At 46.6% G+C, this 20,694-nt stretch overlaps 1 protein-coding gene across 17 annotated transcripts in view; it reads right to left on the bottom strand.

Moving 5' to 3' along the window:
- The window catches only part of EHMT1 (euchromatic histone lysine methyltransferase 1), a 132,765-nt gene that overhangs the window by 59,692 nt on the left and 52,379 nt on the right, over nt 1-20,694 (bottom strand). For 8 of the 17 annotated variants that reach the window (XM_026113752.2, XM_026113756.2, XM_026113753.2 and 5 more), the window contains one exon: nt 6,377-6,464. The exons of 1 other annotated variant lie outside the window; for it this stretch is intronic. In XM_026113752.2, the coding sequence (XP_025969537.1) occupies nt 6,377-6,464 (88 nt within the window). Of the gene's footprint in view, nt 1-900; nt 1,010-6,376; nt 6,465-9,612; nt 9,726-11,003; nt 11,132-12,833; nt 13,036-14,074; nt 14,379-14,948; nt 14,988-17,423; nt 17,533-20,694 lie in introns of those variants that run through there. 8 more of the 17 variants (XM_064523633.1, XM_064523632.1, XM_026113755.2 and 5 more) reach the window with 8 other exon arrangements.

The following is a 20,694-nucleotide window of genomic DNA, read 5'->3' as shown; positions in this document are numbered from 1 at the left end:
AGCGTGAGACATAGTGGGGAACCACTGTCCTGCAGCTGCTGGGATGGGCTTGTTTCGAGAAAGATCTTCTCCATCCTCCTGCTCCCTTCCAGGGGCACTAAAAACTCCACACATTAATTACTTTAGATAAAAAGTTGTCTTCTACAAACTGAGTTCGTGTACAGCACAGAGTATTCAAAATTAATTTAAAATTCAGCAATGTGTATGACCAGTAACATACTCGAGAGATTAATCTTCTGTTATGCTGTCCATTCACTGAGCTACGGATCTGAAGTTCTCACCAAGCTGAAACAAACGTCGGCAAACGTGTATCTTCCAGTAGTTGGCTACATTTTAATAACACAAGGAATTCAAGACTCAAAATTATGCAGATATGTTATCCCTGCACCTCCCCAAGGCGAAGAATAAAATAACCAGTAATATATTTAAATCAGCGCTCTGAATTAACAACTCATTGAGAGCAACCAAGAGTTCACACTCTTCCCACCTCTCTACAAACAGGCCCCTTGGCATCAGTTTCACTCAGTTTTAAGTTTTCCTCTCAATAATAAAAACATTTATTTAAAATTAAATTAAAATTCCAATGAACTAAACATAACCTTGACAAAGGAGGGGAGAAGCTAGAACAGCTTGGCTGAGTTCATTTCACCTCAGTTTAGATGTCTCAAAGACTTCTCAGAAGCCAGCGTCCTTAAGCCACCTTTATAACCAGCAGAGAGATGATGACAGCCCAAAACCACAATCTGACTTACTTTAGACCTACATCCATCTTTGGATAAACCCATCGCTGCCTGGATACGTCTACCACATGGAAGCAGAAGTGAGGTGGAGGGGCTCAGAATTAGGGAGAGAACTTTTATTTTTTTTTTAAATACCCAAATTAGGGAAAATGAAACCCACCTCTGTTATCCCAGCCCACACGCCTGTAATGCGGCTTCCCTTCTACCGGCTTTGCCTGCGTTGGATTTCCAGTCCTTCCAGCAGAGGCATGTTTGGCTCCTGTCCTGCTATGGACCTAGTAGGAGCTCCTGGTCAGCCTGCCAAAAACTGCCCTCAAGCCAAATGCGTACAAGAGATGAACACGGTCCACGCCAGCTACTCTGACTACAGCCAGAGGGAACCGGATTGCCTCTACAGAGAGTGAAAGGGTTGAGGAGCCACCAGAAACTCTTCATATGCAGGAAACCAGATGACCAGCTCACAGCTCTGCAGTAACTGGGGAATTCCCTGAAAGATAAAATCTTAAATATAATTTTTTTTTAAACTCGGAGCTCTGCTCAGTGAGACAAATTGAGAAAAATATGCTAAGTGTTATAAGCCCTCTCACTCTAGGCCAAAATCCAACCATTAATAGGTTTGGCAGGTGGGGGGACCCCTACAAGTGAATGCAGAGTTATCTGCTTCTGCCCATTTTCCCAAACATCTTGGTACCAAGCACTCATAGAGCCAAGACGCCCAACTGTTTGTGCCTTGCAAGACATTTTCTATGTATAGCTAGCATCCTCAAGCACAAAGGATAGCAGAGCTCTGTTTCTTCAGAGGAAACATGAAGCAGGCCTTCAGGTGCCACAAGAGAAGTATCACAGCTCTGAACTAAGGATTTGCCTGGTAAGCAAAGAGAGAACTTAAATGAAAAGCTTATGATTTCAAGTGCATTTTGAACTGCAGTGCAAGTACTGCACACATTTACGTATACACACACATTTGACACAGTTTTGCCTTAAGTACTTTACAGAGCATCTTTATAAAACAACCACAGATATCAGGCATTTATTCAATATCCAACTGTCCCGCAGGACAAACTTATAAAAGGGAGTTGCGCAACTGCTTATAATCCTTCTGTTACAACAGTTCCTTCCACCCCTTCCTCCTCAAAGTGGAAAAAGAAAATTGTAAAGCAGAGAAAAGCCCAGCTGAAATAAAAGAGTCTGAAAAGATGTCTGTTGAAAGAGTCCAAACTAGTACAAAACGGTAGATTGAGGTTCTGTACTCCATTTAAAAGGAAAGCACCACCTCTACTGTTCAGGCCAAAAAACCTGAGCGTTTTGAAGCCAAGAAATGAACACAATTAAAAGTTTCAGGCCAAAGTTCCTCTCTGGGGTGAGTTACTAATGGTCTTTTTCTTCCCCACCTCTCCCTCCCACCCCCCTCTTTTTCTCTTTTGAATCAGTGGAGGCAGGTGAGACCCACCTGAGAACTTGGCCCTGTATTTCCAAAACGCAAGGGGCAGGCAGTCCCTCTGCTCGGCTTGGGGCCTCACACGCTGCTGTCCTGGGGTACGTGGGAGACTGCTTCCCATCTACTGCAGGACAGGCCGAAAGGCAAAACAGAGGGGAAGACAAAGAACTTCCACTTTTAATGCTAAACAGTGGGATGAGTCAGGCCGGGTGAATGGGACTCAGCTTCGTGCTGCTAGGTTGTCCGTGGATCCTGGCAGCAAGTGAAAGCTGTTCCTGCTTAATGGCCTGGGTGAAATGAAGCCGTTCCTTGCCAGTGGATTTGGGTCCGTGACGGTTACAGCCACGAGACCCTGAACCCGTCCATGATTGGGGCCACTGCTGCGATCCACGGGATTTCTGCCGCCACCGCAGCCTCCCGCTGGCTCCCCGTGGCAGTGCCGAGCACCCAACACGCTGTTGGGGCTTTGGCGAACATCTAAGATCCCTAAGTGGCTTTTGGTTTTATCAGGTCTCCCGGCCTATTCTTTTTCTCCTTTTAAAGCGGCCATCTCTAGAGCGGGGAATGCAAAGGTCGCAGCTGCTCCGCGGAAAGCGGCACTTTCCTCACCCACCGCAATTTCCTATGTGTAATAAGAGGGGGAGAGGAAGGAAAAAAAAAAGAAAAAAAAAGGTCCCCTCCAGGAATTTAAAACCCTGACACTCTCTAAAAGCAGTTTTAAGTTTATTTGAGAGCAAATCGACTGCGCGCTTCTAATCTGGCACTATGGTCCGACGCTGCTGCCTTGTAAAATGGCCGCCTCGGGTGAAGTCTCCGAAACGCTGAGCCTAATTGAGGACTTTGCTATCGACTCCCCGTGCCTGCTCATTCATTCTGCCTTTTTATTGGAACTTTCCATCTTTGGGGCTGAGAAAGAAGAAAAAATAAATAAATAAATAAAGGGGCAGTTTGCCTTGAAAGGTCAAGCGAGACGCAGCACGGAGTCCAGAGCTGCAGACACGAGGAGGACGACGGAAATCACTTGCAGTTCTTGTGAGAAACCACTTTTTAATTAGTTTCTCTCCAAGCTGGACTAAATGCAACCTGACCCGAGAAAACACGAGAGCAACTTTTTTCCATTCATCTCTTCCATGTGCCTGCCCCTTTCCCCTCCCTGTCACCGAAGGAAAAGACGGACCTCAGCTTTTGCCCGCAAGTAAAACTGAACTGGAACCTTTCCCCAGGGCTGACAAAAACTGTCTCATCCACAGCTTTTTTCCTATCTATATTGAGCAACCGTAGACAGAAGGGGACATTAAGTCTGGTGAGCAACTTACACTGGGCTTTACACAGTCTGGGACTCAATCCCAGAATTAGAAATTAAAGTGCCAGGAACACTTGAAGATCTCATTACTACAGATGTATGTTAAATTTATAGTTTAATTATTTCTCCTTGTCAGTGCCAAGATGAAACCAGAAGAGGACGTGCCAACTGATAGTAACAGTGCTCTTCTGCAGTACCTTTCATTCGAGGAACAAAACATAGCAAAAAAACACAAAAAAAACCAAAACAACTGCGCTCCGATTCCCACGCAGGGACACCTTGCCTCCAGGCTGCTCCCTAACAAGCTCCAGCCCAGCTCTCTGCCCTGCCCCGACCGCACGGGCAGCTCACCGCCTCCTGCACGGCTCCCGAGCTGTCACGAATGACTGGCCAGCACACTGAGGACAACCAAGACTGGGGACACGCTACCTCAAAATGTCAGGCTGTAAAGTGGGGCAATGCAGCTATTGGTTTACAATACTGCCTTGCCTGCAAGAGGAGCGAGACCTCCAAAAGCAGCACCAGAGGCAGACAGCAGCACCAGTTGTGCCTTTCCTGCTTGCGGGACAGACCCCAAATCTCATTCAAAAAGCTGCAAGCTTCCTCAATTTCCTTTCTCATCTTGGACACAGAGAAAACACAAGTCTGTATGTAGATGTAACTCGTAAAAGGCCATTCCCTGAGGCAGCAGCAGAGCTATGGTGATACATGCTAATACTGTTCAAATGGGGATCTAAGACCAACCTCAGAAACTCAGAGCAACCTTTCTGAGTCAAGGGAGGGTAAAAAGGGGGTAAATGTAACAATTCACTCTTTTATAAATTACACCTCTAGCCCAAACAGCACCTTGACTCCGGCTTTGGATCTGCAAGCTCAAGCCTCAGGGTTTTATATCCTGAGTTCAATATTCACAGATAGCCTGCCAGGGGAATTTTCCCAAAGGGAACAGAATCCAGGACAAACCCAGTTTTATATTACAGACAACAGCTCCCATCAAATACAAGATCAGTCTGCTTCGCAGTGGCTCTGCCTAAAACAGAGCACAAAAGCACCAGTAGACTTGCACAAATTCTCATTCCCACATGCATCCTTCTCTCCAAAGAGAGGATGACTGTTCTAAGAAATGTTAAGAGAAAAATCTCAGACTTCAGGATGCTTTACCAATCCGTGCATCCCAGCTCCACGCATTGCCTCCATCCCTGATTTTGGCAACAGGGCTTAAAGACACAATTTCCAAATGCCATCTTGTGAGTCTGTTATAATGATTCAATGTTCATGCATCACCCAAAAATGTAAATTCCTGTGCAAATGCTGAACACTGTTATTAACAGAGTTTAGGGACATTAACTAATTAAACTATGATGACCACGGCTGGTTAATGAAGGTCAGCTAACAAGACTGCATATAGTACAACAATCAAGCAAACCGTTGGCTTTTTACACATGTGGTACGTTTAAAAAAAGAAAGGATATGATCACAACATTACCACAAGAATGGAAACTATGCAGTTTAGATTTTAGGACCTTTTTTCCAGTAAGAGAAGTGTAAAATAAGCTGAAGCGGTTGAAAGTTGAGCACCTTGAGACTGCTCCTGCACAGCACAGATTCTCAGCTTCTTTTTGATGCACAACATTTGCTTTCAGTCAAAACCAGTGATGACATACACGCTCTCAAATGTCTCTCTCCCAGCCATCACCTTGGGTTTTTACCCCACTAGACTCTTGACACTTACCTTGAGATCACCTAGAGCTAAACAAACTAAGCTAATGTTCCTGATCCACCCAAGATAATCAAAGCTAGAGTCTCTTCTCAGAGCAACGTGACCTCCCAAGACATCTCAGGCTTCACTTCTTGTTTTCCCAGATAAGAGGCACGTACGTAACTGGGATCAACAGCAATGCTCACGTGCTTCCAGATAATACGCAAGCACCGTGGCCAGATACAACAAAGCATTCAATACTTTGCCGGTTCAGAGCTTTGCTTTCTAACCAGAGGAGTTTCAAAAAACATAATGCTGGACAGAAAAGAAAGAAAAAGCAAGGTTGTACTTGCACAGGTCTGAATGAAGTCCAAGAGTTTGTTTCTAGCCAACACTAGGCATTTCAGTAGGGCCAGTTCCGTGCCTTTATAATGCTCTATTATGGAGAACAGAACAAAAATACACTATATCCCTGCAGAGCAATGAGAAGTAACTACTCAAGGGATAATGAAGCCATGAAAAGAAAAGGGGGGAAAAAAGGAAAAAAAGAAAGATTAAGGTTGTGGGGTTTTTTTCCTAATTCACTGACACTTATTAAGTCCTCAGATTTGCATGCATGCAACTCACAGACAACCATGTAGGAAAGACTTCCTCAAATTAACAAGTGCACTGCATCCTTTCTGCAAAGTAAAAGCAGAAATCATGTAGAAGCCATGAAGCATCCCATAACGGCACAATGTGTAGAGTATCTCCCCCACACTGGCCATCCTGGAGCAATCGGTGCCTGTTCTGGAGCAACAAAGAAACTCACAGGAAAACAGAAAGTCAAGTTTAATAGAGGGAGGAAAAGGGCTAGGTCATCATGTGTTGGGGATCAGAGTTCAGTTAAAACCAGTCATACAAAGGAAGTTCAAAGTAACTACAGTCTCCTTTACAGCCACACCAAAGCAGAAGTGAAAATTAGACATAATTCTTCAGGTGGGTGGAGAGGGATGGACTGAAAAGCGGGTTTGCATCTTTGGGGGAAAAGCCCTGCTCAGCATGAACACAGGAGAACGGTGCTGCTCCTGTAACGGGCGCACATCTGAGACCCTCAGGGGACAGAGCACATCTTCAGTTCCCTGATCTCGTTCCCAGCTGCGTCACGTGCCGACCCCACTGGCAAGGTCTGGCCCTCAACCGAAGCAGGTGCTCACCTTCCTCTTTATTGTTGGTGATATCTTTCAGCAGCTCCGTCTTCATGCAGGCGTCTTTCCTTGTCTCTCCCTTACTCAGCACTGTTCGCTAGAGGTGGGGGGAGGAGGGACAGGGGAAAAAATATCAGCATTTAGCTCAACGTTCATATACACATTGCATTTAAAACAAGACACAATCGGGGACAAATCCTGTTTACATCATGGGCAAACTTCATTCTGCAAAATAACTCTGCCAGGAAACTGCCACCAAGGCACAGGTCAAAGATAAAAAATTCAAAGGCTTGCCACCGCTGACAGCCCATCTCATCTGAGAAGCAAAGGAGTCAGGATTTGCACACAGGGTCGAGATTTCAGATCTCTTTGGTTAACATGCTGCCAGACATTTTTTCTGCATGTAAAGAGTTTGGGAATCCAGCTGAGCACGTCGGCATAGGTATGGATTAAAACGTTCATAAAAGGCATCCCAAGGACGTGACCCTCACTCCCCCCAAACCTTGTAGGTCCCGGGGGGCGGCGAAGGCTTTTCATCTACCACACTTCTCGTTGCATGGCATATATCAACATTAACAGGCCAAAGTATGCTTCTTCTATCTTTGTAGCTTGTTCTAATGTGATTTACAAAATGCAAACCATCAACCCAGGTGACCTGGAGCTAACTCATCCTTCACGTTTATTAAAGTTAAGGAGCTCTATTTTGCATCCTCAACCACATTTTTTTTTCCTTTTTTCCTCTTTTTCTTGAAAAAGCGAACACCTGCTCATCTTTTCTGCCTTTCACACACTTGGAATCATGTTGCTGTATCAGGTTTGCAGCCTTAATACTGCTTTTCTTCTTATTGGGGAGGGGAGGCAGACAAAAAGCCAACAGAACAAAAAAAACAAAAGAAAGGGGAAAGGTATTAAAAACCCCAAACGCACAAGAGGAGGGGTCCTTTGACACAGCTCTGCGTTCAAGGAGATGAGCTTGTTTAAAAGGTAAACATGGCGACTGCCTTGCAAAGCTGCCTTGTAATCAGGCAAGCAGCGACGCCGGCCTTTGGGGCTGGGGAAAGGCCGGGCAAAGGGTTCGCTGCCTGCTGCGCGCAGCGCAGGCGGACAACGCGCCTAGGTCAAGCCAACTGTTGTAGGCCAACGCGGAGAGCAGATGGTGCCTGCAGCCATGCAAATCAAAAGGTTTAAAGCACACTGAGTGATAAAGAAGAAGAAAAAAAACCTGCCCATCTCCCACAAAGCAAGCAAAAGAGATAAGGAATATATACGCAGCCCAGCATATCAGCCTCGAAACCATTTGTGGGCAAACAAGGATCTGCAGCCTGCCCTTCCCCACATCAATTATGTTTGCGGCCTCTGAAGCTAACAGGGGAGATGATCTTTGGTGCTGCTGTTAGGAGCCACCAGGCAACTTCTGTTTGCACGTGAACTCAGCTGCACCGCCAAGCACCCCGAGGTCCCGCAGCGCGGGGGCTTCCTTCTTACGCGTTGCAATGCCTCCCCCGCTCCAGGCCATGGGGAGACCCACCAGCACCAGCCTGGGCTACCAGGATGACTGCAGGACCACCGGGCCCTGCACCACAGCTAAATGCTGTTATCTGTAAAGCGACACACAAGGTGGCAACTTCGGGGAAGGCAGCTTGACACAAGCTTCTTGCGAACCTCCCCCAACCCGTGCCCGATTCCCCCCCTGGGGAACTAAGGGCACCTTGAAGGACCATTCCTCAAATAAGCAGCAAGGATGTTCTAGGTGGCTACGTGCCCCTCCGTGAATGCAAGCAAATGCCAAATATATCCACTGCTAGAAGACTCTCATCAAGAGGAAACTCAGACACTAAATACACAACCTTCAGATTTCAAGACAGACACCAAAAATTTTAAGCATCTGAAACCCCAGCTCAGCCAACCGATCAGGCAGCCTAAAACAAAACAAACTTCCAGCAGATGCTGGCTCACAATTTCCATCACGAAATGATCATAAAATGCAGCCTAAAGCTTGAGTACAGATCAACTTTTTTTTTTTTTTTTTTTGGCTACGGCAATAATATATATCCCTGGTGCAAACATGTACGTTTAAAAGCTGCTTCTCCTCTACCCAGACTTTTTGTAAACAGGGATAACTTCATTTTTCTTATGAACTTACCCTGGTGCAAGACTAATGCAAACACAACCACAGCCAGGCCCACTGCATCTATTCGAGCACACAGACTCAAGAGCTCTTACTCAGGAGGAACGAATACCCATGCCCTTGCTACAGACACTGCCATAAAATAAAGAGCCTCAGTTCATCAAACAGGGACCAGTTTGTTTTCCCAACTTCTGTTATAACAAATAAAGGTCTTGATATTCCCATCATTAAACTGATCCCAACCAAAAGCCTCAGGTTTTCAAACCTGCTGCTTTTATTCATCTGATTCTAGTTTTTTTCTTTATTTTAGAGGTGGCACCCCCACGCCACAGATTATTCACGCCCGCCCTTGCACAGCTACGTGGCTGCTGCTCAAACGATGAGGCCTGCAGAAAAGCCACCGCTGGAACCTGAAGCCAAACAGCCCACCGCAGCCTAACGAACACACTCATCTCCTGTAATTAACAGGGGCACAGAGCTGCCCAGGATCCCAGCCAGCAGCAGGAGCTTTCTAAGCAGGATTTCCAATGCTGACAGAGGCTAGAGACCACCTCTTTTTCATGCTAGAGTAAAAGCATCGGTGCCAAAGCAGAGCTGACCCAGGTTGCTGCTGACGGGCTCTCGTGGTCCCCATTTCAGAACCACATCCCAATGGCCCACATTAGCAGCACCGCTTTCACAGCTGTCACTCGTGGCTCCAAAACAAACAAAAACTCAACATCAAGGTAGAAAACACTACAATGCACCTTCAGCCCTGTGCGGAGGGGAGGGAAAAAAGAAAAAGAGAGAGAATTGTGAATTCTGAAGCATTTTTATCAAAAGGGAGGCTACACCAGAAAGCTGCTGCAAAGCATTCGAAGCCTCTTCCCCATAGCACCAGCAGATAGGCAGCTCTCCCCCTTCTTGGTCTATCACGAGCCAGATGCATCAAGTTTATGGCAAACGTCTGCAGGCTGAGGAGAGGGTTCAGAGGCAGAGCCCTGCTCGCCCCACGCCACCACCACCACCACCACCCACGCGCTCCAGGGCGCGGGAGCCGAGCTGCCCATTCATTTCCACCCAGCACACCATAGCCACCCAAACAAGTTAGCAGCAACTTTGTTGCAAGTGTCAATACCTCCATTTTTTTTTTCCTCCCCTTAAATTCAAAGCAAACTTCCCTTTTTGCTCACACTCCACCATGCCCCAATCTGTCGGCTCCTGATTGGCAGAGAAATCTTATACCCACCCTCCTAGCAGAGAAATGTCTGTTCTTACAGCAGTCCCAACAAAAGCCAACTGCCAAGCACAGGCTGCTTCACAATAAGAGTCTCACACTCTCCTTTTTTTTTCCCCCTCTTTCCTGCAGCCGTCCGCCTCCATTCCACTGCCTACAACAGCCTGATTATTAATCTTCAATCACTGGAGAGCCTCCACAAAGATTATGTGCCACAACCAATGAAGCGTTATTCCCCCCCCCCCTTTTATTTTTAGATTTCAAGGGAAAGAAAAATTACTGCATCTTAAAGACTGATTAGGTCTTTAAAAGGGCTTTAAAAGCCATGAGGATCCAAGGAGAGAAGCTAGCGCTGTTTTAATTTTTCCTCTCCACCTCTGTTTACAAGAAAGCAGGCTTCTTTTCCTACTTTCAGATCTTAGGAGGGGATGGAAGACAGGTCAGAACATCCAAGGACAGGGTCTGCAGCATTGCCAGACAGACAACTAGAAACTACAGTGGTGCCTTTAAAACAACAACAACAAAATCAACGGCAACAAAACCACCCCCCAAAACAACACACACAAAAAAAGAGCAAAGCTGGAAAACACAGAAAGAACCTTCTCAGCCTCCTCCTTGGAATTTTCCTTAGCCATCCGGGTGCCCTTCACAGCAAGTTGGTCCAAACAGGTTTTATAGGAAAAGACAATACATGCATAGCAAAACTTCAGCATATTGTAGCTTACCAAGCCCAAGAGACCAGTTAGTTACATCATGGACCAGAGTTCTTTAAAGGCAGACAAGGAAAGGATCGGAGGTTTGATGTGCTAAGATGTCTACCTTCACCAGGTTCTCTCTCTCTTTTTTTTTTTTTTTTTTTGGTTAAAAAAAAAAAATCAACTGTCTAGGAACCTGAGACATTGCAGCAACATTATTCTAATTTGAGATATTCAGTTAAAACAGGTCAATCTAAAAGAGGATTGGGGTAGGAAACAAGCAGGAGGGACTGACCCTTCTCCAACTCGGCAGCACACTGTAGAAAATTCTGTTCTTTAACATTCAGGGCACTAGCTGCATCAACACATCTGTTTGCAGACTAGGAAAGATTGACAGAGGAATGATCCTGAATGGCCTGTAAAGCCTCCAGCCAGGAGGTTCACCCTCGATGGCTGCAGAACCCCTCTAAGTGCGACTGCGAGCACGCCTCTCCCCACAAGCCGTTCATGCACACACCCCAACACCAGCTTTCCTAACAGACCAAATTCTTAGGCAAAGCTCGAGCAAGCACTTCAACAAAGCAGTATTTCACCTACTGTGCAAGGCGGCGGCGAGGTATGCAATATGTACTGTAGCAAGAAAGAGAGGCAAAGCTCTTAATAAATGATGCAACTCCAGCAGCAGCAGATTCTCATTCACTCTCATTTTTTCCTCCCTTTTTCTCCTAAAAAAAAAAGAAAGATCAACCTTCTCATAATAACCTTTGGCTTAGGGAGAAGATAAACATGTTGCAGCTAATTATACATGAAATAATGATTAAGAAAGTGCTTTAAGCTAGACAGTGTTTCTTTTGTAGGCATGTGAAGAGTGCTAATTTCAGATTTTTGCACTACTCCTGTCCTGCTGTCCACGTGCAAGGTCTGGGATTTCTGTTCATGGGGAGACGCTGACCAAGGGTCTGTCACTAGGAGATGCAGAATCATTCAATTTGGAGAGGGAAAGAAACACAACCATCAAGGTACCTGGCCTACAAAGCAGTCACCGTTCTCAAAGCTCCTTTTTTTGGCCGAGGCCACTTCCTCATAAGCCTCTTGCAATCATGTGAACGTGGAATTTTAGCCACAGCTCATAACACTCACTCCTCACAACCTGAAGTTTGTCCTCCCGTCAAACCCGACCTGCAATTCCTTTGTTTCCTGAATTCCTCACATCCAGACTCTTCCTTCCCTCCTCAAAGGACAGAAACCTTCCCTTCTCTAAGTCAATGACTTTCTCCTACTCCAGCTGTACAAATTAACTTCCAAAGCAGGGGAAGAGTAGAAACAAGGTGCAAGTCCCTGCATGCAAAAGCCAGGAACAGACAGACACGTGCATGAAACATAACAGGACTTAAAGTGACTTTTTCTAACACTACACAGTTCATCATGGTGTTCAGGCAAAGGGGGGTTTTGTACCGCCAGCCATCTGAGCCCCCCGCTCCATGCAGTTTCCATAAAGGTGAGATCAAACTACTTACACGACTACAACCCCTAGCATGGATGCAGCTCTACTTTGTCACTGCTTCCACACCGGGCAGCACTGTACCAATTTAACTGTGTCCCAGTAGAGTTAAAGCCAGTACGACATGTATGTGCAGACGAGTGTAAATCCAGAGCAGACAAAGGCATCTCCCTCCTTCCACTGGCTGAGGTTAACAAGAAGTACTGGCACGTTATTCACAGCTGCTGCCTGCCTTTTCCTGACACTAGGGGAGGGGGGGAGAAAACCCTAAAATGGAGAGTAAGATCCTGCCTGGTAACCCATCGTCATCTGCAGCAAAAGCAAACCAGCCATCTTAGAACCACCCAGGTCCCCACGAAGGCTTAACAGGAATAAAAAGAAAATGCAACAGGAAGAAGTGTCCAAAGCGAGCAGGTTGTGGCAGCCCAGGGCTCACAAAGGAGGACGACCGAGCAGGGAGAAACTTGGGGCGCCGTCCTCCTCGGGCTCGCTCAGGCGCCTCTTCGACCTGCGAGGTCCTCCTCTTCCTCCCTCCCCCAAACCACCGCGTCCAGCCGAGCAGCTCCCTCTCCCTGCTCCTCCGAACAATCCCAGGAGAGCAGGGCTCCCGGCACGTTTCCGACTTCGAAAGCCACGCTGGGGCTGAGCGTGAGGAAGAGACAAGGCGCGCGCCAAAATACGCTCTCTCCCCCAGCCCAGCGGAGTGCTTGGGGGTTTCTTGGGACGTAGAAGACCTCACGCAGGTGTCACACCCTCTTCGCACAACACTGTGTGTTACCTGCAACCAAGCTAGATGAGAGGCCAGCAGCAACACATCGACGCCTGCGAGCTGGAAAGCGGACAGGGAGAGGGGGGAAAGAAAAAAAGAAAACAAAAAAGACTGCAGTCTAGGGCCTGTCCCTCTAATAACTACAGAAAAACCTCACCAAGACTTTACTCTTCTCGAAAGTGATAAAGCGACATGGCACTGCTCAGTAGCCGAAGTCCTAAAGGTAGGAGATCCTCAGAATCTCTCCTCCATGGCCTACAGGCTTCGTCCCAGAAGTGTTTTTTCTGCTCTGTCATTAGTGTGGAGCCTGGTCTTTTCCTTCAATCCCAAGAATTGCACTGAATTAGATCATCTTTCTCCGATCACCTCCCCCTACAGGCTGCTCCTGAGCATGCTCAGCTCGGCCTTGCACTGCCATTTCATAACTGCATTGTTTACAGACACACAGTGACCTGCCATTTTTTGACAGTAAAATAGAAGCTGGTATTTGTAACACTAGTGCCTCTTGCAGCCACGGCTAATTCGCAGCCCTGCTCAGAGCAAGTTTCTCGTTACACCCGGGACGCAGTCAACTTCGGCGCTTGCAATAAAAATCCAGTTTGGAGGAGAAAATGACAAAGTCTGGAAACTAGCAGATTGTGACACTGTGGGGTTGGTTGTGGGGTTTTTTTTTTTTTTTTTGGTGATTTAGGTCAAAATCCACCTGCTCCAAAAATGCAATGTAGCAGGAACAAGTTAACCCTTTTGGGGGGGAAAGGGGGGTGTGGGAAGGGAAGGTTTCACAAACTTCAATGAAAAATGCCAGCCATGATTTCAGCTTCTTCGAATCACCACTGTGCTTCGATGTCACCTAAAAATATAATACGCAGCCCAGTCTGCCATCCTGTGTCAAGCCTTCCTCTGAAAAAGAAAGGCTTGGGAATATGGTATTTCCCTTGAATAAACAAGTTGGCTTAGTCCCAGCACATACAGTTTTCTCCTTTAAATGCAAACCAGAGTATTTTTGCAGGCACACAGGGAAATGAGAGGAGGAGGAGGGGAAAAGTTCCTCATTTAACACCAAGAGCTCCATGCAAAGCCTTGCAAGGTTACTCCCAGTCCCTCTCTATTCCCCTTCTGTGCTTATCATCCTTTGCAGGTGAAAGCAGCTTTGAGTTATGAAGGAGAGAAAATGCCAGAAGAGCTGTAGGCTTCCTCATCCTTGGAACAAGGACAATTTGTTAAAAGCTTCCTTTGCGAGAGGCATTCTCCTGCTCAGACACAGTATGGCAGCATTACAGGCAACACGCTCGCATGTCACATCTTCTTAACCCCCACCGGCTCTGGCCTTCTCCACCGGTTCGACCATGCTTCCCCCCCTTATGATGGGATTTGAAGAAAAAAAAAAAAAAAAATTACCTGGTCTGGGGGAAGAAGTCTGTTAGTCTGGATCCCAGAATATTTTATTAAAAAAAATAAAATAAAGCTTGTTCTACATTTCTTTTCCCTGATGTTATTTTTTTTTTTAAACACATTCCAATTAGCTTATACCGTGTGTGAGCTTCGCTCCTGCTGCTTTACTGCCTACTGTAAATCCTGGCACGCCGCACTGTGCACTGACTGTCTTCCCACTCTGCCCCCGTCACAACCAACTCCAGGCAGCCATCACCCAGCAAACCGAAACGCTTCGTCCTTCACAGAGCAGCCCCAATGTGCCAGACCAAGAAGTTCAAATAGGAAGAGGGGAGGGGAGGAGTGAAGGGAAGAATGAATCTGTAAACGAATGAAGGGAACAGGACACAAGGGTAGAGATCACGTTACGACTTCCAGGTTCCCCTCTCCGAAGAGGGGTGGATTTCAAAACTCTTAAATTTATGGCAGCCAGAAACAAAAAAAAAGAAAAAGAAAGAAATTCCTCTGAAAATGGTAGTTAAGGGTTATAAATTCGAGATTTGCTTCTAAACAACTGCCACTGCGTTTCACTGCAGGAGCATATGGTCCTTCAAGCCTCAAGAGCAGTTAATGCACACTGCCAGAGCCCCAAGTCTTCAGCCTGAACCGAAAGGCAAGATAATTCCCTCTGTGCAGGTTGACAGCAGCGATTCCTTGACCTCTCCAGGATCCAGGAAGAGGAAAAGGAGAAGGAAGATTTTAAAGGGGAAGGAAAAAAAAGAGAGAGAGCGAGACGAGCAACAACAACAAAAAAAAAAGCACCAGGAATCAAATCATCCCTCCCCCAAACATCCACACCAGCTGGCCATGATAGCGAAGCTCCTTAAATGTCCTTGTTTACCTGAATGAAATAGTTCCCTGCCATTGTACAAAAAAAGCACATGATCCTTTTTCATGAGGAGATGGCACCGCGCGGGAGAGGTCACACTGGCACTGGCACCCCTGCAGCATACCAGTGTAACGAGATACAGCTTCAAATGCTGGGCGAAGGAGGAGAAGCACTAACGGCGCAAGGCAGCGGCGGCCCCAGCGCTCCCGCTCGGCCGGACACCCGGATGCAGACGGGATCTCGCGCGGGGGGCCTGATCCTGCGCCGCCACCGCCGAGCCGCCCCGCCACCAGGCCCGGGAGCCAGCGGACGACTTGTTTTTATAAGCGGGGGGCCTCGCTAGCAGAAGCGGTCCCCCTTCACATGCCCAGCTGCAAGGCAGCAGGAGCTGCCATGGCCAGAGCTTCTGTTAACAGGGGCCGGGGCGATTTTTAAAGCCCGTGAGGAGTCCTAAACCCCGTCCCACACACCAGCTACCTCCCTCCGGCATGGACAAGGCACAGCAGCAAGGGACAGGGCTCCGAGGAGCCGTCTGCTAGCCAATCATTTGCTTGGGAAGAGGAAAAATAACTTTGAAGGGAAGTACAACAGCATTGCTTTTTTTCACACGCCAAGGAGAGGCAAAGGAAGCGTCTGCCTGGGCTAGTAAATACTCACGGTTATTTTCAATGGCCAGCTGAGGCCCTTTGCACTGGAGTTAAAGTAACATAAAAGTCGGTTCAGCATGAAAAGTGAAAAAAAAAATAAGACCCAAAGGCCCAAATTTAGGACTATTAACCCTTGCTGAAAAGCAGCATGGAATTTCTAACCTTACACTTGCCTCTTCCCTCCGAAAAGTAGGTCAGGCATTTCAGCATCGTTTTGCAAACGCTCTCAGAAGGATTTCAGGCAGCAGTAAGTGACTATTTAGCGTTTCAGGCAGCCTCTTGCACAAGCAGCATCATGGTCACCATATTATGTACAAGCACTTGTTAGCACCCTGAAGCGTTGCCTCAGCATTTTTTTGGTTGCTTGTTTGCTTAGCCTTCATCAAACTCTAAGCACATTTCTTCCTGGACAGGAGCTCATCAGCCAACATTTCAAGGCCTTTGCTCTTCACTTTTAAAAAGAAAACTTATTTATCTCCTTATGACTTCTTTTGATGTATTTGCTTTTAATACGCATTTACTAGATGACAAATAATGAGAGTATCTATAGGAGACATGATAGGTATTTAGATTAGATATCACAGACTGTCCTGTAAGCTCCCTAGCCTTTTAAAGGGTATCTTCACATTTCAAGCACCACTTAAAAATTTATTATATAGGTATATATGGTAGTTTGAAGGGCTTTCCTCAAACCCAGCAAGCAACAGAGCTTAGGCCTGTGTTTTGCATGCTGGCAGGGGGTGCCAGGAGCACCCACAGGTCTGGGAACCTGCAAGCCTTAAGAGACAACAGCAGAGGTCAAGAACAGGGTGTTTGCTCCAAGCGAGACCGGTGGCCGGAGCAGGCAACGCAGCTGTGTGCACATAACACAAACAAATAAAAGAAATCTTAAAAAAAGAACGTGACAGGGCCGGGGTATGAATTTTAGGCACCCTTTTAAAAAACTGCTGACATGGGCCTTCTGCCATGAAATCAACCACGGACATTTCATTTTAATCAGCTGCTCTCTTGGATTGCAGGCTGCTTAAAAAATAGATAAATAAAACCCCCACACAAACAAACGACCAAAAAACAAAGCCACCACCACCAAAAAAGATCCTTCCTTCCTGATAAAATCAGGTTCACTCTTCCCTCCACCCTAAAAACTAAACTGTAGCTTTGCTTGACATAACTGAAGGCTGTCAAAATTGTTTCTAGCAAGCAGGTGAAATGTGTCCACAGGCCCTCTCCTTCCCTTTGAAAGTTCAGTCTTCGAACAGTTTAAAGACCCCAGGGTGTTCTCTTCTTGCTTATAAGAAATGGAAGCAGGGAGGGTTCCTGGTAGAACCAAATATTCAAAAGACTTCATGCTTTAAAAAAAAAAAAAATCCAGACAAACCTCCACACCCTCCCCAACACAGAAGACAAATAAAAGACTGACTTAATGCATGGAAATACAGCCCAAGTTTCCCCAGAGACAGGCAATTTCAGATTCAGAACTATGTACAAGTCCATTGAGCAAAACAAAGTAACACTAATAACAACACAAAAGATCAGAGAAGTCAAAGTCTGAAAAGCAACTGCGCCTGTCCAGGTTATTCTGTAAATCGCTCCTTCAAAAGATGCCCCAACACACTACCCTGCATGCTGCATCAATAGGCAATACCCACATTTCTGCTGTGCTGTTCTCTCTTGCATAGGGCAAAAAATAAATAAAAAAATCCAGCCATGATTATCTTAACTGTCTTCCTCCTCTCAGAGGTTTCTCCTTTCCTACCTGAAAACAGTCTGTCTGCGGCCACAACCTGAGGGAATCTGCTATTTATGACATATGGAACATGGACACTACAAGTTACTGTACCTGCAGACATCTGTGGTCTTCTTTTGATGAAGACTCAAAGAGTTGCATATTCCAGATCCTCATGAACAGTGATTCAGTTTCTGCTCATGTGATAAAAGCTCCCTCTACAGAGTGAGCATGCCCAGTGGAGACCATTTCACTGTTCACTCCAAGCTGCAGCCATTTCACAGAGAACCTGCAGGCTTAAGGGCTTCCATTGGAGCAACTATTATCTAAGGCATCGCAGGGATACTCGGTCTGCCCGGTGCAACGCACAGTTAATAAAGATAATCTGTCAACGGTCTGACCTAGTGCCAGGCCTAAAACTGATCGCTAGCCTGCAAAAGCCTTTTAAAACCATGTAATAATGTGTTCTGTTTCAGTGGCCTCCAAGAGTAGCCCTTGCCTACAAAAAAAGAAAAGAGGAAAGAAAAAGAGAGAGATGCTGCACAATAGCATGCAAGTTTGAGGGCACCCCTGCGCTAATTATATTTTGCTTAATAAAGCGCCCGACCTTTGAATAGTGGGATAAATGCATACGGGTTAAACTGGTTAAGTGCACAGTGTCCAACTGAAAGTGAATTTGAGATCTGATATGCTGAGCTGAAGGGGGGCTATTTTTCACTTCAGGCATTTATAATATAACATGACCTGATACAACCAACCTTAAAAGCATATCGCAAATACAGTCATTACAAAGAAAAAAATAAAATAACAATGAACTGATAGTACACTACTAGGTGCAGTAGTTCTGAGCTCAGCCTATGTCAAACCATATGATACAGCTGGCCCAGCCAGCAAGAGCAAAGAAGAAGTTTTAGCTTCAAAATAAAAGTAGTTTGTCTCTGTTCCATTTAACAATTAAGCACAAACTCTTGGCAACCTTCATATCTGCTAAAGCTCCCAGTAAAACTGCCTGAGCAACTTGCAGGAACATCTGTAAGCAGAGATCAGCTGGAATGGATTCAAATGCACGACTGACATTTATCACAATGCAAAAGTCCGAGGGTTTCTCCGTGTTTAATATTTCTCTGGAGAACCTCCCACAGGAGAAGGGGGAGGGGAGCAGAGCACCGAGGAGAGAAGAGGGAAGAAGGAAGAGGAAATCTGAAATGGACTGTAGTCCCACTCGCCTGTTCTTGACCAAAGCAAAAACAATTCTCCCCAAAACAGGAGCGGGGAAGACAAGTCTCCTTAAGCCGAAAGGTTAAAGCGAGCCCCGGCGCCGTGCACTGCCTCACAATGGCCCGAGAGGAGGAGGAGGAGGAGGAGGGGGAGGGAAAAGGAACAGCCTGCACCGGCGGGGAGGAAAGACCCATAAAAATCCATAGTGAGGTTTTGAGGAGCCCAACAATTTTATTTGCCTTGCACGTTGCACGAGAAGCAGGCACTCAAAATGCAAGGCTTCAGCACAAGCATGAAGCCTTCTCTCCTCCACCCATCCCCTCCTCTCCTGTACTAAGGCACCACCAGGGTATGCCATGCTGCCACACTATCACAAACCAGAAACATCAACAAGCCACGTTTGCTACAGGCCAAGCATTTATTCCATCGCCGTGTCTACGCGTGCTTGCACAGTGGCAATAGTTAAAAGGGCAAAAGAGCCATCTATGGGACTGCCTCAGCTGAAATAACATTATTTTGCTCTAAACACTTTGGAGAAGTTTCACTGCTAAACAGTTAAAACACACAAGGCTAAAGTGATCTGACTAAAAGTCATAAGGGATGAATATCTGAGGTGACAGCATAAAGCCAGGATCTCTCTTTCACTCCCTGTTTTTCTGCTTGATGGCAATCTAAGTAATAATATATATAATGAGATTTTTCTGGCCTTTATATCAAATCACCAGAAGCTGTAGAGGTAACTCATTTAAGAGAAACCCTAAAAAAGCACAAAATAAAAACAACAAAACCTGACTACACAGGCAGAAGTTGTGCTACCCACTGCATCAAGAGATTGCTGTAGTTCAAACCAACGATGGCTTTAAAACAGTTGAAGCGTCAGCCTCCTTGCGCAGCAAAAATCTACCAAGCTTTCACCAAAAATACAGAAACAAAGATATTAAGAAACGCAGAGTCAGTGAACTAATGCAGCCCACATGCATTTTCAGAGGGCGATAAAACAGTGATCCCAATGCACGCCACGGGGTTTGCTCTTCCTGCCTCCTCCTAAATGCAGCTCAACCCTGGAAATGTTTGTACTGGTGAGGGTGAACATACGCTGAGAAGAGCAGCTACTGGAGAGGTTTTTCATCTTGGAAAGCACTAAACACTGGTTTAAAAAAAAAAGCAGGATATTGTGGATGCTTCTGCAATCAAGTCAAGCAAAGCAATTGATTAGCACCTCACAGGAGCTCGGCACGGGGACGCGCTACGAGAGTGGAGGCTGCTCGTGTGGTAGCACTGGGGAAACAGCCGAGCTCTTAAATTTACAGCAGCCAAAAAGAAGCAGAAGCTTCCAGACAGCCTCTGCGGCATTACACATGCTGCCCACGGCATGGCGTCCCCATTTAGAGGCCGTGTCCTGAAGCAGCCCCGCTGCCCGCGGCGGCAAAGGGCCCCCCTGCACCCCAGGCCGGCCCCGGGGAGAGCAGCGCTGGCCGCGCCGGCTCCCCACCACCTTGCCCGGCCTCCTTGGGGCCCACGTGCGGGGATGCCGCGCCAGCGCCGCCATTTCCTCCCCGCCCTGCAGCCATTTTGTGGCGGCCTGGCGCTGCAGAGGCACTGGCACAGGGCGAGGAAATGCAGCCTCCTCTGCCCCTGCCTCTGTGCGCAGGCCGCGCAAAGCCAAAAGCTGACAGAGCAGGAGGGCTGAGCGCTTCAACCGCTCGGGGACGTCACCAACATAGCACCGAGCTGAGCCAATGCCCCGCTCCCAGAAAGAGAAATCCTTCTCCAAAGTGGCTGAGGTGGATTTTCTTTCCTTCGCAGCTGAGTACAAGCACAACAAGCCTCTACCCTGCAAAGTTTTTATTTAACTCTCCAGCAATCTCACCATCGAACCATCTCTGCTGTGGACTGTCTGGTGAGAGACAGCATAGCATTCACTTTTTAAAAAAAAAAAAAAAATAGTGCTCTACCAGGGACCATAAAACTACAAGATATTTTTAAACTCTGGGCTCTCTGGCCTTGGTTCCATCATTCAAGGCTTGAATATCCTTTCAAAAGTCTCAGATTTTAAAGAGGAAGACAGCAGAACCACCACCTTCCTTCACAAAGGACCCGGGGCTCCTAAGGGCTTTCACTTAATTACGCTGTTACAACCATCATTTTCACAGCTCCTTACAGGGGA

This window comes from Dromaius novaehollandiae, chromosome 20, assembly GCF_036370855.1.
Source record: "Dromaius novaehollandiae isolate bDroNov1 chromosome 20, bDroNov1.hap1, whole genome shotgun sequence".
In the NCBI taxonomy this organism is placed as follows: Eukaryota; Metazoa; Chordata; class Aves; order Casuariiformes; family Dromaiidae; genus Dromaius; species Dromaius novaehollandiae.
The sequence above is the reverse complement of the archived record's forward strand: the minus strand, read 5'-3'. Positions and strand labels throughout refer to the sequence as shown.